This window comes from Bison bison, unplaced genomic scaffold (assembly GCF_000754665.1).
Source record: "Bison bison bison isolate TAMUID 2011002044 unplaced genomic scaffold, Bison_UMD1.0 scf7180017864471, whole genome shotgun sequence".
NCBI classification, from domain to species: domain Eukaryota; kingdom Metazoa; phylum Chordata; class Mammalia; order Artiodactyla; family Bovidae; genus Bison; species Bison bison.
The window spans coordinates 30,808,471-30,823,989 of NW_011495032.1; the positions used below are offsets into that span (position 1 = coordinate 30,808,471).

The following is a 15,519-nucleotide window of genomic DNA, read 5'->3' on the forward strand; positions in this document are numbered from 1 at the left end:
TTCACTTTCACTTTTCACCTTCATGCATTGGAGAAGGAAATGGCAACCCACTCCAGTGTTCTTGCCTGGAGAATCCCAGGGACGGTGGAGCCTGGTGGGCTGCCGTCTATGGGATTGCACAGAGTTGGACATGACTGAAGCGACTTAGCAGCAGCAGCAGCAGTAGTATTCCTGTGTGTGTGTGTGTGTGTGTGTGTGTATTTACTACATCTTTATCCATTCATCTGTGGATGGACATTTAGGTGGCTTCTGTGTCTTGGCTGTTGTAAATAGTGCTTCTGTGAGCATTGGGGTGTGTGTATTTTTTTCAAATTGGAGTTTCTCTCTGGACGTCTGCCCAGGAGTGCAATTGCAGGATGATATGGTAGCTCTGTTTTTATTTTTTTAAGGAAACTCCGTACTGCTTTCCATAGTGGCTGCACCAATTTGCATTTGGGTGGGACTTTTTAATGGAGTCACTCTGGGTGTTTCCAGTGTTGTTTATTTGTTTACTGGTTCTCAGTTTTAGAGAAACCGATGATCTGTAACAGTGTTCTCAAACCTTGCTGCGCTTCAGAATCACTAAGAGAATGTGTTAAAAATAGAGACACCTGGCCTCATCTCTGGTACTACTGATTTGGTTGCAGTGAGAGCTCAGGCAAATTTCAAGGTTGAGCAACTGAATCGATAAACTACAGTCTGTTTTCACTCTTTTCTAAGCTGAGAATAATAATATATTTTTTATAAGATATTAAACTTCCTGAAAAGTATTAGTGACCATAGATAAATAAAATTATGTTTGAATTTGATATTATTTCATAGCAATGATCCATAGTCCATGTTTCTACATAGAGTCTTATTAAAACAGCACTGTACCCATCAAAGTAGTACTTTAAATCAGAGTAAATGATTGTTGAATTCAGAGGTAGGTATGTTGTGCTCATCTCCAGAATTAAAAATGGTTATGTGAGTGTGGTGGTCACATATGCGTGAATGACTGTCTGGCCCAATGACCATGTTTAGAGATAGTCTTTAATTTGTAGTTACTAAAAAAGCCCTGAATGTAGTTTCCCAGCTGATGAATCACTGTTTTCAGGCGCATTTACTAGTTTGAACCTATTAAGTTTGGTCAGATGGAAACTTGTGTTGCAGGAGGCAGGCTCCTCTGCCTGTGGCTTTAGTTGTGTGGTGAGGGTATATTGTTTGAGTCTCTACTTCTGGATGTGCTTTAAGATTTTCTGTTGTTAACTTGTTGTTTCCCAGTTTGTCTTGCGAATTTAAGACCGTTAGAAATTTATTCCATCAAAAATATGTTCAGCAGATGTTTTAATTCCTTTCTCCCTCCTCTACTTTTCTTGAATCTTAGAAAAGTTAAATTCTGCTTTTAGAATTGCTGGTCTCTGGGAGTTTATCAAGTAGCCTATTTTTTAAGTCCCTCTCCCTCCTACCGAGGGTGTGATATCTTTTCTTAAAAACATTAGAGATTTAAAAAAAGATAGTTAAGAGTATAGAAAATTGGGTGAAATAGCATTAGTGAAAAAGAAGCCAGTTTTTAAAGAACTTTGCATGGCTTTAATTATTTGCTTTGAAAAAAAATAAGAATAGCACGAAATAAATGAGAGTATTTTAATCTGAATATAACGAGAGAATCTATTTAAGGGGAATTATGACCAGTATGAACTTAGAGTTGTGATTAAAGGAGGTCTATAAATTGCAAACTTTCAAAGTTTTAGCAAACTGTTCATTTATATTTTAGATGAATTCTTCTATTAAAAACCCCAAAATTCTTCTGCTGAAGTGTTCCATTGAATATCTCTACAGAGAAGAAACCAAATTTACTTGCATTGATCCTATTGTGCTTCAGGTAAGAACTCCTTACTGAAACCATAATCTGGAGGAATGTTTGTATACTCAGATACTTGCCAACTCTTATGCTTTCTTCCAGCTGGTTAAATTTGATAGGCAAACTTCATTGCTCTTGTTTCATTAAAAAAATGTATTATAGAAGACATTCTTATGCATCATACTTTAGAAGCTTACCAAAGCCTTTGTCACTGTTTTTAGTTGCAAAGTGTTAATGGCAACATGTGACTTTCGGGGAGTAGTTGAAAAAAAGGTGAAAATCCAAATCCTGTTTTTTCTTCCCACTGGGGTCATGAACTTACATTAAGGATTTGTCTAACTTAATCAGGTTCCCAGTGGTAACACCTGTTTTTCAGGACAGACCGTTCTACTAAAACATGTTTCTAGAACACCAAGTGTCTTACATATAGTTAATAAAAGGGAGTGATGTCAGATGGAAGTTGTGTCCATTTCTGTGTGGTTTTTCTTAAGTGAGGAGGCCCAGAATAGCTTTAGTAGGATTATAGCCCTCAGCTGGAAGGAAGAACAGCCTTGGCTCAGTTCCTACACAGCCCTTTAGCTCCATTTTAAGAGATTAGAAATGAGCTCCTGCTGAAAGAGCCCTCTCCCCAGGGAGACCCAGCCCCTGGTCCTGGATGGCTTTTGGGCACTCATTGCTTGGAGCTCCATTTCCAGTTGTATTGTTGCAATTGATTTTGTACATTTAAAATTTCCCTTGAGGCCACCTCCAGCTAGGCTGAGCTGCTTGGCTGGGCTGTCCAAGTTCTCTGTCAAGGTACCACTTATTATTCTTATTAGTACTCTTGATATGAAGTTGCATAGGTTGTCTGCCCCAACTTCTTTTCTCCCATAAATGCTACTAATTAATTTGCAGTTGTTCAGAATGGGAGGTTTTCAGAAATGTGTTTTTCCTATTATAGCAGAAACACTTAATATTTGGTTCCAGAAACATTTAGGAAAAGCATTACTTGGAAATTCATGAGCACATTTTTGCAAGTGATAGGAGTAGTCACTTTTTAGAAAAAAATTAATTTATCTGGCTGTGCTGGGTCTTGGTTGCTGCATGGACTTTTCTGTAGTTGTGGTGAGTGGGGGCGACTCTCTAGGTATGGTGCACAGGCTTCTCATTGTGGCAGCTTCTCTTGTGGAGCACGGACTCTAGGTTTCGTAGCTTTAGTAATTGCGGCTCTTGGGCTCTATAGCACAGCCTCAGTAGTTGTGGTGCACAGGCTTAGTTGCTCCAAGGCATGTGGGATCTTCCCGGACCTGGGATCGAACTCATGTCTCTTGCATTGGTAGGCGGATTCTTTACCACTGAGCCACCAGGGAAACTTTTGTTCTCAATTCATAGACACAGAAAAAATTTAACTGTGGTGAAAAGCACCATGCTCTGTTGCTTAATGAACTCTGTTAACTGGGACTGTTTCCTGTTCGGAATTCAGCTAAGTATCAGTAAAAATGAGGGGTTTTAACCAGATTTATGCCATTCCTTCTAGCTCTGATTTACTATGACTTTTCAGTGAGAACTGAAATAAGGAATCAGAAGAAACACAGTTATGGTTTGTGGTAAATAGAGTTACTTTGATGCTGGGAATTTTCGTGATCTCACCGGTGTCAGTGGTAGACTTACAGACTTAAATCACAACCACATGGTTTGCAAGATGCATCCTGATTGCAGAGATGTTAAAATGTGTAAAATTGTTTTTAGTTACCAAAAAGTTGTCCTTATATTTATCCACTGTAACTCCCCTTTTATGACCAGGTTAATAGACTGAAGTCTTCATGTTGGACACATATGCTCTGGGCAAATGTATATTAATAAACATGATTTAATTAATATAACTTGTTAATTGTAACTTGTATAATTATATTAAGATGATGCTGTTAAAGTGCTGCACTCAATATGCTGACAAATTTGGATAACTCAGCAGTGGCCACTGGACTGGAGAAGGTCAGTTTCATTCTAATCCCAAAGAAGGGCAATGCCAAAGAACGTTCAAACTACCGCACAATTGGATGTCTGAGTAAATCCGTAATCTGAAAAGAAGCTTTAAGATAGGAGAAGATGTTTAATGCCAGGCTGGATGAAGCACAAGCTGGAATCAGGATTGCGGGGAGAAATATCAATAACTTCAGATATGCAGATGGCACCACTCTTAGGGCAGAAAGCAAAGAGGAACTAAAGAGCCTTTTGATGAAAGTGAAAGAGGAGAGTGAAAAAGCTGGCTTAAAACTCAACATTCAAAGAGCTAAGATCATGGCATCCAGTCCCGTCAGTTTATGGCAAATAGATGGGGAAACAATGGAACAGTGACAACCAGTGACTTTATTTTTGCTCCAGGATTACTGCAGACAGTGACTACAGCCATGAAATTAAGACGCTTGCTCCAGACCTAGACAGCATATTAAAAAGCAGAGACCTCACTATGCCGACAAAGGTCCTTATACTCGAAGCTGTGGTTTTTCCAGTAGTCATGTACTGATGTGAAAGTTAGACCATAAAGAAGGCTGAGCACTGAAGAACTGATGCTTTTCAACTGTGGTGTTGGAGAAGACTCTTGAGAGTCCCTTGGCCAACAAGGAAATCAAACCAGTTAATCCTCAAGGAAATCAGTCCTGAATATTCATTGGAAAGACTGATGCTGAATCTGAAACTCCAATACTTTGGCCACCTCATGCGAAGAACTGACTCATTTGAAAATACCCTGATGCTGGGAAAGATTGAAGGCGGGAGGAGAAGGGGACGACAGAGGATGAGATGGTTGGATGGCATCACTGACTCAGTGGATGTGAGTTAGAGCAAACTTCGGGAGATAGTGAAGGATAGGGAAGCCTGGCGTGCTGCAGTTCACGGGGTCTCAAAAAGTCGGATACGATTGAGCAACTGAATAACAGCAACAAAGCATCTTGTTCATCAGTGCTTCAGAACATAGTTTATTATATCTTTAAGTCCTGACCTATTCAGGTTTTTAGTTTGAATTGACAGAAAATGTCAGTTGATTTAACACCCTACCCCCCGCCCTTTGCTTGGAATGGGGGAACTCATCGTGGCATGACCAGTCAAAGAGGAAGCTGAAAGGTAGCTAGTAAAAAAGGGGAGTGAGAAAAAAAGGGCAAGGATAAAATTAGGCTGGGCATCATACTGTCTTCACAAGGTCTGCCCCAGAGGTCTGTTGTTCTACCCCTGCTCCATTCTGTCTTCCTGGCCTGCCTCCTGATACTTGTTCCTTGCTGAGCCTGGTCCAAGCCCCAATTTTAGCAAGATGTTTCATGTACAATCATAATAATTGACTGGAGCTGGAACTGTGAGGAAATGTATTTGCTATCCCTATATTGGAGGCCAGAAACTTAAAAAAAAAATGAATTTTAGTTCTTTATTGAAGCTGCGCAAATAAAGTAATCTAAGATGTCATTAAATTGCAATTTAATAAGCAGAGTAGGAAATTAACACATTTCAGGGAAAAAAATTTCATTTTGTTGGGACTTTCCTGGTGGTCCAGTGGTCGAGAATCCGCCTGCCAGTGTGGGTCTGGAAGATTACACGTGCTGCAGAGCAGCTCAGCTCGTTGGCCACAGCTACGGAGCCTGCACTCTGGAGCCCATGTAACACAACTGCCGAAGCCCGCGCGCCCTAGAGCCTTTTGCTGTGCAACAAGACAAACCACCGCAATGAGAAGCCCCATGGACTGCAACTAGAGTAGTCCCCGCAACTACAGGAAGCCCTTGTGCAGCAACCAAAAATAAGTAAATAAAAATTAAGAAAATTTTAAAATGGGAAAAAAAAAATCTTTTTGTTAATGGAGAATTTGAGAATGTCCAGTTTCTATCAGTAAGACAGAGAAAGGTGAAAAGAAATACAACAGGGCAAGTTCATTGCAGGGAATAGGCTCATCCATTGCTGGCGGCTCTGACCACGAATACAGAATTGACTCAGAAAACACTGGGCATTTGGAGCAGAAGTGACAGGTGTGTCCCCACCTTCCATTGTCTCCTGAGTCCAGAGATTTTATAAAGCCATTAACTAATTATATTTTTTAAACTCTAGTTGTTATTTACAACATTCATTTGCTTTGAGAGTAAGCCTTTGTCATGAAATTGTATTAAACATTGTTTTAATTTGTAACTACCACTGTTCTAAGTAGAATATTATCTGTTGGGAGATAGAAATTAGGAAGTAGTTGAAATAGTATCTGTTAGTTATTTATTCAAATACCTTGAAAGAAGAGATATTCTGGTTAGTTTCAGAATGTAAAAGGGGAAATCCATAATTATATTAAAAATACTTAGTTGCTTTCATTTGGGAAGCTGTGAGAATTTTTTGATTTTTTAAGCTTCAAGAGCTAGCTAATTGGATTCTTGGCTTTTACTACAAGTTATTAAGAACTCAAAGTCCTTCAAAGAAAAATTAGTGAGTTGGAGAATAAAGTTTCTCCTAAAACTCTTTCTAGCATAGTCAGCAGTTTAGAATGATAAATAGTATTCTTGGTTGTGTTTGAATTAATTTGCTTACACAGTGGTAAGTGATATTTAGCTAATTTTTACCTGAGATTGAGGACCTGAAAAATGAGTTAACACGTCAGTACAATGTTTACTTAGTAGGAAACTTCTATTAGTAGTGGTTTGTGAATGAAGAAAACTTAGTTTGATGTTACTAGTCACACTGCCCTAGTATTTTTACTTATCTAGATCTTGATTTGTACCACATACAATGTTTTTTATTTATCTTACTTAGGAAAGGGAATTCCTAAAGAATTATGTTCAGCGAATAGTTGATGTTCGACCCACACTGGTTCTGGTTGAGAAAACGGTATCTCGAATTGCACAGGATATGTTGCTGGAACACGGCATTACTTTGGTCATTAATGTAAAATCAGTGAGTGTTCTTATTTTTCTGTTATTTATAAAAATGACAGCTTGTAAATTTATATGCATGTGTGGTAGATATACAGTGTTCTTTGATTGTTTATTTCTTAGCTGTGCTATATATATTGAAAGCACAGGCACGGCAGCGCTGTCCTTATTTAAGACTGGAGGATCTCAGGCTCGAAGAAAGTATAATTAATGTAGCACTCATACATAATGAGTTATTAAGTGTCTACCAAACCATAGGTGTAGTTGACATTAGTTATTAAGTAGTCTTTGTGGAGGCGTCATTTTGTTTGGGAAATCGTACAAAGCAGAAAATTTTCTCTCCCTTGAAAAATTACCTTCTTTAGTATAGAGGTCAGTTGTGGAAATTCCCCACCCACCACCCCTGAATCACTGTCTTGTGCCAGTGAATAATGCTTAAATATCTTGATGTTATTAATGTTAGTATGGTTTATTTTAGTAAGCACATACTGATTGCTAAGTGTAGACTTATCTAGAATCAGTAAAAGTCATATAATTACTAAAATCAAGGAAATTCATCTTGAAAGAAAATAGGGCATTTTCTATTTTCTATTTTTTTTTGGTGAGGGCATTTTCAAATGTTTCTATTATTTTTCCATATAAAATGTACTAACATTTTATTCTTCTTTAATTTTGTAATATGATGTTGTTCTGTGTTCTAGCAAGTTTTGGAACGAGTTAGCCGGATGACCCAAGGTGATTTGGTGATGTCAATGGACCAGCTGCTTACCAAACCCCACCTGGGCACCTGTCACAAATTTTACATGCAGATGTTTCAGTTGCCTAATGGTGAGTGACCTTTAGTGTAGATTTACCTGAAAGGGGGGACCTGAGGAAATGAAACTCATGAGAACGACGATGTTGATATATTAATAGTAGGAAATGGCTATTAGCATACAAAGTAGTCTTACTTAAGAGTTTTTGTCTGGTAGACATTAAAATAATGAACTAATTCTGTCTGGACTTCTGGATTGCCACCTAAACCTTTTTAACCTTGTGTTTGTTTATTTGTAGAACAAACCAAGACACTGATGTTTTTTGAAGGCTGTCCACAGCACCTGGGCTGTACAATCAAGCTTAGAGGAGGCTCTGATTATGAGCTGGCTCGAGTTAAGGAGATCTTAATATTTATGATCTGTGTAGCTTATCATTCTCAACTAGAAATCTCCTTCCTTATGGATGAATTTGCTATGCCTCCTACATTAACGCAAAACCCTTCCTTCCATTCTCTGATTGAAGGACAGGAGGATGAAGGGGCTTCACAGGAGCCATTCAGCGGAAGTCCCCTCCCCCGGGAGCCTGACTTCCCCCCAGACTTTCTGCCTTCTGATGATGGCAGTTTGCTAGAAACAAGGATTCTGTTTGAGAAGGGTGACCAGGAGAATAAGAGTGTGCCACAGGATGTTGCCTCTTTGAAGCCTCAAGAGCATGCCCCAGCAGCTTGCCCGATGGGTGCCCCCTGTGCTCTCTTTCCATCAGTACCAGAGTCATTGCTTCCGCTCCATGTGGATGACCAACAGGACGCCATAGGCAGTGAGCAGCCAGAGGCTTTGCAGCAAACAGAGGAGCTTCCGGATCCCACAAGCCAGATGAGAGCCTTTAGAGACCCTCTACAGGATGACACTGGCCTGTATGTTACCGAGGAAGTTACCTCTTCTGAAGATAAACGGAAGACTGATTCTTTGACCTTTAAGCAAGAGTTGAAAGATGTGATCCTCTGTATCTCGCCAGTCATCACATTCCGGGAGCCCTTCCTTTTAACTGACAAGGGCATGAGATGCTCTACCCGAGATTATTTTGCGGAGCAGGTTTACTGGTCTCCTCTCCTCAATAAGGAGTTCAAGGAAATGGAGAGCAGGCGAAAAAAACAGATGCTTAGGGATCTCTCTGGCCTTCAGGGCATGAATGGAAGTGTTCAGGCCAAGTCCATTCAAGTCCTGCCCTCACATGAGCTCGTGAGCACCAGAATTGCTGAGCACCTGGGGGACAGCCAGAGCTTGGGGAGAATGCTAGCCGATTATCGGGCCAGAGGAGGAAGAATCCAGCAAAAAAACTCAGATCCTTTTGCTTACTCAAAGGAGGCGTCAAGCACCTCAAGTGGAAAATCAGGAAGCAGAACTGAAGGTGATGAGGAAAAAGGGTTGATTACAAGTGATGCAGTGTGGTCGACAAAGGTGAGCAAGACTGCTTTTGTGCTTGTATACATTTAAGATGGGTGGAAAATCTCTGCTATGGCAAGGTAAAAAAGTCAAATATGACAGCTTACATGCAGATTTATTAAATATTTCATCTGTGCTTTTTTTTTTTGGTCTCTTTTGTCTTACGTGTTGCTTTAAAATGTAAGAAATAGGAGTGTAATGTGATGAAACTAGATTTGAAGGTTTCAGGCTAAGCTCACAGCAAACCCGGAAGAACTGTGAGGTAGGGGGCAGTGTGGAGCTGCTTAAAATTTCTGACATGATGACTTGGGTGTAATGTGATGTGTCTTTGATCCTTTTAATGGTAGCCAGCGGGAGAGTAGAGTTGGAAGCTTATTATAGGAAATGGATGTGTTTTTTTTCCTTATTATAGGAAATTATAGGTGATAAAACTCATGAACAAATCCATCTTTTGAGGAGAAAATATAGTTGTTTAATAAAACAAGTAGATGTTCACTTTTACAAGTCTGCTGCTGCTGCTGCTGCTGCTGCTGCTAAGTCGCTTCAGTCGTGTCTGACTCTGTGCGACCCCATAGACGAGTCTAGGAAGGATTAAATAATGATAGTATATTGTTTTTAATACATTAAACTGGAAAAAAGGAATGTGATAAGAGCCATGGTTAATGAAGTTTGGAAAAATGGTTACAATAAACTTAATATAAATATATATTTTATACATTTATATAAACTTATTAAAAGTGATTTGGGGGTCTTTTAAATTTACATGAGCACATATATATTTTTGATTCATGATTTCTATCTTTTATAACTCATTCCTTGTACATTATCTATAAAACACAGATAAGTAAGCATTTTGTGTAAGGATGCTTACATTTTATTGTAATGTACGTACAAGGATATTTACTGAAGCGGTTATTTCTGACTGTTTGCTGTTAAAAGGATGAGTTGGATCTCATTGAATGACCCAGAGAGAGCCCATGACATATTTTCTTGTGTTAAAAAGCAGATTGTGTTTTAATATATGTAGCATCATCCCATTTTTATAAAAAAACAGAATCACCTATGTATGCTTCTGTGGGTGTTTATGTTTATATATGTATGAGCTAGCGCAAATACATGATTTTAACCACACAGTCAAATTTATCAGTTTAGGAGGTGGGGCAGCTTCAGAGGAGGAGAGGCTTTATGTACTTCAGGGACTTTTGCATCTTCCTCTGAGCTGTTTAAATTTTTGCAGAGACAGATGTTACCTTTGTAATGATCAAAAGCAGGTATAAAATACAAATAAATACCTTAGAATTTAGATTTCTGGGTGTCTCAGGTTGAGATTATATCCAACTATCAATTCAGACTGTTTCATATTTAAATAACTACTCCCCAAATAATTTAATGTAGTTTTGTACATATAAAGAGTAAGAAAACAAGTTTAGACATGCTTGCATTTTTGAACCTTTTGGATTGTTTTAACTTAAAAATTAACTGCTCTTCTCCCTTATATTTAGTTCCCTGTAGTTTTCGGTCGTCACTGGAACCCCTGTAGCGCTGCTAGAGGCTTTACAAACCTAGCGGGGTGTGTTGGATGTTGGAGGCAGGCGTTGGAGTTGGAGTGCTCACCCAGATGTTCCTTCCCTTCCAGGTGGACTGTCTGAGCCCTGTCAACCACCAGAGGCTGTGTGTGCTCTTCAGCAGCTCTTCTGCGCAGTCCAGCAACGCTCCCAGTGCCTGTGTCAGTCCTTGGTAGGACTCCTTCCCTCCCTTGCATGTTGCACTTAAGAACACAATTCCAGCAACTGAAAAAAATTCAGCCATTAGGCTGTGTAGGTACACGGCAAGCTGCTGGTCATATGTGAATTGATGGAACTTTTAACTTGTAAATTAAATTATGAAATTTGGATTTGTTCATGGGTAGAAGTAAATAAAAATATGTTAAGAGTGAAGAGGGATGCAAGAACAGTTTGTAATTATAAAAAAGTTAAAGTTGTTACATAAAAGCTAGTTTTAAGCACTTTGATAACATGCACAAATCAGGCAGGTTTTCTTTGGGCATTGTTTTCATAAAAGTCAGTTTTTTGCCTTAAGTTTTATTCTAAAACTTAATTCTAAGTAGATTGATAGAAACACATTTTATAATGTTATAATTTATTTCCAGTGATAGTCACAAAGTCTAGTTATTATACAGTTTACCTCTGGTCTTAAGTACTATAGAACATAACTGCTTGTTTTTGGAGTACTTGCCACAAAAAGAATGTCTTCCATATTTTAATTTTTGACACCAGAAACACTCATTTCTACCAGTGAGATCAGGGAGTTTTCTACATCGGTGTTGCTCGTCAGGCTGACTTGGGTCTGGTTGAGCCCATGGGAATTTTCTCTGGGAATTTAGGTCGAGTTTGAATAAGATGTCAGTTTCAAAAGGGTATGTGTAGCTGAACTCTCTTATTTAGGTATAAAGTTGGATATAAATTTAGGAACTGGCTCTCCTGGAAGAATATGAGCTGCTGCTCTTCGTGCTTAGTAATGGTATAGACTGGAGAGCAGAGACAGGAGTCCCATTTTATATTGATGGAGTTTAAAGCTTTGTAAAGGAAACTTGTACTTCTTCCTAACGCAAATCAGACTTACCCATTTAATGTTATTGTTTATGTATCTTGATTAAATAGTTTCATAAGATACTAATGGACTGGGAATGGATATGATGCTGTAATATGGTAGTCCAAACCTATTATATCAGATAAGGTAAAACCTGTTCTGTAACAACAAAGGAATATTACCTGTTTTGTTGGTACTAATACTGAATTATAAGTACATCTAACAGATAGCAATTTGGGGTCTGATGAAAATGTCTTTGGTGGGTTGTAATTCTAATGATATGTTTCTAAGAAATGATCTTTTCTTTTAGGATTGTAACAATGGAATTTTATGGAAAAAATGATCTTACATTAGGAATATTTTTAGAGAGATACTGTTTCCGGTAAGAACCAGTTTTCTCCTTATGTTCTATTTATGCTTTTTTTGATGCACAGAATTTCAACCTAAACATAAACATGAGTTGGAGCAGTGTTGTTTGACCTTCCTGTTCACGCCTCATATCAGAGGCGTGATATGAGAGAAGTACTGTACAGAGAAGTAATCTGTTTTATATTCAACCCAGGAAGTCTTCTCCAGTTCATTTTTCAGATCTATGCCCATCTAATTGCCCTGCAGTCCTGCAGATTTTTTTTTAGGATGTCTGTTTTTACAGTGATTCAAATGAAAGACAAGAGAAACTAAGGGCCTCAGTTTAAATCTTAGTGCCTTCGCTTGGCACTTACATGACAAAGAGCAAGTAACTTAATCTTTGTGTGTGCATGCTTAGTTGTGTCCAACTCCTTGCGACTCCATGAACTGTAGCCCCCCAGACTGCTCTGTCCATGGAATTTTTCAGGCAAGAATCCTGGAGGGGGTTGCTGTTTCCTTCTCTAGGGGATCTTCCCAACCGAGGGGTCTAATCCTCATCTCTTGTGTCTCCTGCATTGGTAGGCAGGTTCTTTAGCACTAGCATCACCTGGGTTAATCTTTACCAGCCCCCTTTATAGTTTTTAACAAACTTCACAAACATCAAGAGTTTTAATAAGTAAAATGAGATGATGTTTTAGAAATGCTTGGCAAATGGAAGGTGCTTAACAAGTGGAACATATCACTGTGATGTGGTTGAAGGCAGGGTGTTCAACTCTGCAGGCTCATAGCAGGACAAGTGGTACCCTGATCAGATCATCCACCATCATCCTTACTCTGGAGAGGATGCTGCACTTTATCGTATGCAGTCCTGATTAGCCAGCATTCATTATACATGGCTCCTCGGTTTCATGGTTAATGTGAGGACTTTCTTTTTGTCAAAGGCCTTCCTATCAGTGCCCTAGCATGTTCTGTGATACCCCCATGGTGCACCACATTCGACGCTTTGTCCATGGCCAAGGCTGTGTGCAGATAATCCTAAAGGAGCTGGATTCTCCAGTACCTGGATATCAGCATACAATTCTCACCTACTCCTGGTGCAGAATGTGCAAACAGGTAAGTGTACCCTGTTGCTGTACTATTTCGTGTAGTATCATTTCTTTCTATAGTTCTTTCTTTGTGGGGGAGGGTGGCCTCTGTTATTTTGGATTTGATATTTGTCTTTGGGCTCTTATTTATTTTACCTGCTGTATGTTCCCTTTAATGTTTATTTCCTGAAGGTTCCATTTTAGGATTTATCAGTTATTATATAAAATATAGGTACCATGTCCAGTAAAATATATGGAGACTTTATCTTGACTGTTCTCGATTATGTTTGTTTATTCATCAGCAGACACTTATTTAGCACCGCGTAGGTACCAGGTACTGTGCTGGGCCTTAGGAATGAAGAAAGAACAAGGTGTTGGCTCCTGTCCTCTCGGGGAGGAAACAGTCTTATAACACAATAATTACAGTGTGCTAGAATGCTTGTGTAAGTTAGTCTAGATCAACATTTCTGTCTTAAGAGATGCAGATGAGGCCATGTTTAATTGATCTCTGCTGTTTCTCATATTTATTCTTGGGGACAAAACTGTATATTTTGTTTCCTCTCTGTGCTTTTCTATCTCTGGAGGAAATATTTGGTGCTAGTATTTTGTTTTTAATACATACTTTTTATTCAGATTGTTTGTAATGTGTATGTGCCGGATTTAACTTTATTGTTATATTAATTGGCTTATTTTGGAGTGTGTTTGGAATCACATACAGGAGTTACAGACAAAATAATAGTGCAGCCTATTTCAATATTAGTGGTTGAGGAGGGCAAAGTCAAAGATAGATAGTCTTCAGTAGAAACATACATCTGTGAAATCATGTCTTGCAATAATTGGTCTTTATATGCTTGTTCTTCTAGGCCTTTAGTCATTGTTAGGCAGCTGGCAATATTTTGTTGTAGAATGTGTGAACTTTTGTAGATTTTCTACTGAAATAAGTAACTTAAATTTGATCTTTATATCTTGTATGTTTGGTATATACACATGATTGCAAAACAAAACTTCAGCCTTTGGGATTATGCTAGAAAGGAAAAGGTAAACAGTTTTTGTTACACAGAAGTGAAAAATTTTATGTGTCACAAAAAAGTTACAACATATATGACCCAATATTAATATACTTACTATTAAACTTCTATAAGCCATAATAGAAATAATAGGCAAAGGGCATGAGAAAGCAATTTAATACAAATGGCCAGTAGACATGTGCAAATACATGTTACTCATTAGTAATAATAAAAGATGAATAAATAAAATAAGTGAAGTATGTTTTTATTTATTTTTTAAATAAGTCACATTTCAAAGATATATAATTCCTGAGATCAGTAAGAAAGTAGGGAAATGGATACTCTCAGATACTGGTGGCAATTGTGTCTCTAAATAGGTGTACTGGTTTATACAGTATGGCAGAAAGTATCAAAGACCAGATAAATGTTCATGCCCTTCTTTGACCTACCAATTTCCACTTTTATTAATTTATTGCAAGGAAATCGTTATGGATACTTACAAGTGTGTTTTATATACCCACATTGAAAAGTTCATCAAAATAATGAAAAGCTTGAAATGTTTTAAATGCCCACCAATAGGGATTGGTTAAACATGTCCGTATAATAGGATATTCTTCAGCTGTTAAAAATCAAGCTGCCTAAGAATATTCAATGTGGGAAAATATGATGTATTACTAATAATCAAGGTTATGAAGCTACAAGAAAGAGTTTTTATTTATAAACATCCTGGCTAAGGATATATGCTTTCATGTCTGGAAAGAAAGCAAATGTACTAGCATATTGATGGTGGTGGTAGGGTTACTGATGAGACAGTTTCTGTAGCCATCCCTCACCCCACCCACCTCTAAATGTTTTTTTGTTTTTCTAGTTTTCTGCAGTCAGAATATACTAGGTTTGTACTAAAGAAGAAAATACATATATTTTTTAAAAGAGATTCTCAGTATGTGATTAGATAACAATTTATGCTGAATTTCAGGTAACACCAGTTGTTGCTCTTTCCAATGAGTCTTGGTCCATGTCGTTTGCAAAATACCTGGAACTTAGGTTTTATGGGCACCAATACACCCGCAGAGCCAATGCTGAGCCATGTGGTCACTCCATCCACCACGATTATCACCAGTATTTCTCCTATAACCAGATGGTGGCGTCTTTCAGGTAAGAAGTCTGAGCAACCTTGTCACAGACACATACTCCCTGGAAGGCTTTGTAGCATTTCCACTGTTACTAGATTGAACTCACTTTTGGTGTGTGTTGTTCCCCACCCATCAGCCTTGCAAATGCAGGGCCATACTCTGTGAAGAGCTTTCAGTGCTATTATTTATTTTATTCTTTAAGAAATGTGTTACTATTACCCTCACTTAGAGACCTTATAGCTACAAATAGAGCTAGCAAGTGATGGAGTCATGATATAAACTGGTAGATTTGCTATTGTAGGTGTGACTCTTAACCATTGCTTTTGCATCTGAGAGCTTGTCAGAATTTTTGCTAAGACATTACTTAGCATAAGGATAATTGGATAGAACTGGATAGAGCTGAAATCACTACTTCAAAGAATGGTTTTAAATGACTGAGAAACCCTTCAGAATATATCTAGAATCT

The 15,519-nt window shown here is 38.3% G+C and overlaps 1 protein-coding gene across 8 annotated transcripts in view; it reads left to right on the forward strand.

Annotated features, from left to right (window-relative positions):
- PIKFYVE (phosphoinositide kinase, FYVE finger containing) overlaps window positions 1-15,519 on the forward strand; it is an 81,971-nt gene that overhangs the window by 40,696 nt on the left and 25,756 nt on the right. For all 8 annotated transcript variants that reach the window (XM_010861083.1, XM_010861080.1, XM_010861086.1 and 5 more), the window contains 8 exons: window positions 1,736-1,843; window positions 6,575-6,715; window positions 7,395-7,521; window positions 7,747-8,906; window positions 10,528-10,628; window positions 11,791-11,862; window positions 12,770-12,941; window positions 14,897-15,075. In XM_010861083.1, coding sequence (XP_010859385.1) covers window positions 1,736-1,843; window positions 6,575-6,715; window positions 7,395-7,521; window positions 7,747-8,906; window positions 10,528-10,628; window positions 11,791-11,862; window positions 12,770-12,941; window positions 14,897-15,075 — 2,060 coding nt within the window. The remainder of the gene's footprint in view (window positions 1-1,735; window positions 1,844-6,574; window positions 6,716-7,394; window positions 7,522-7,746; window positions 8,907-10,527; window positions 10,629-11,790; window positions 11,863-12,769; window positions 12,942-14,896; window positions 15,076-15,519) is intronic.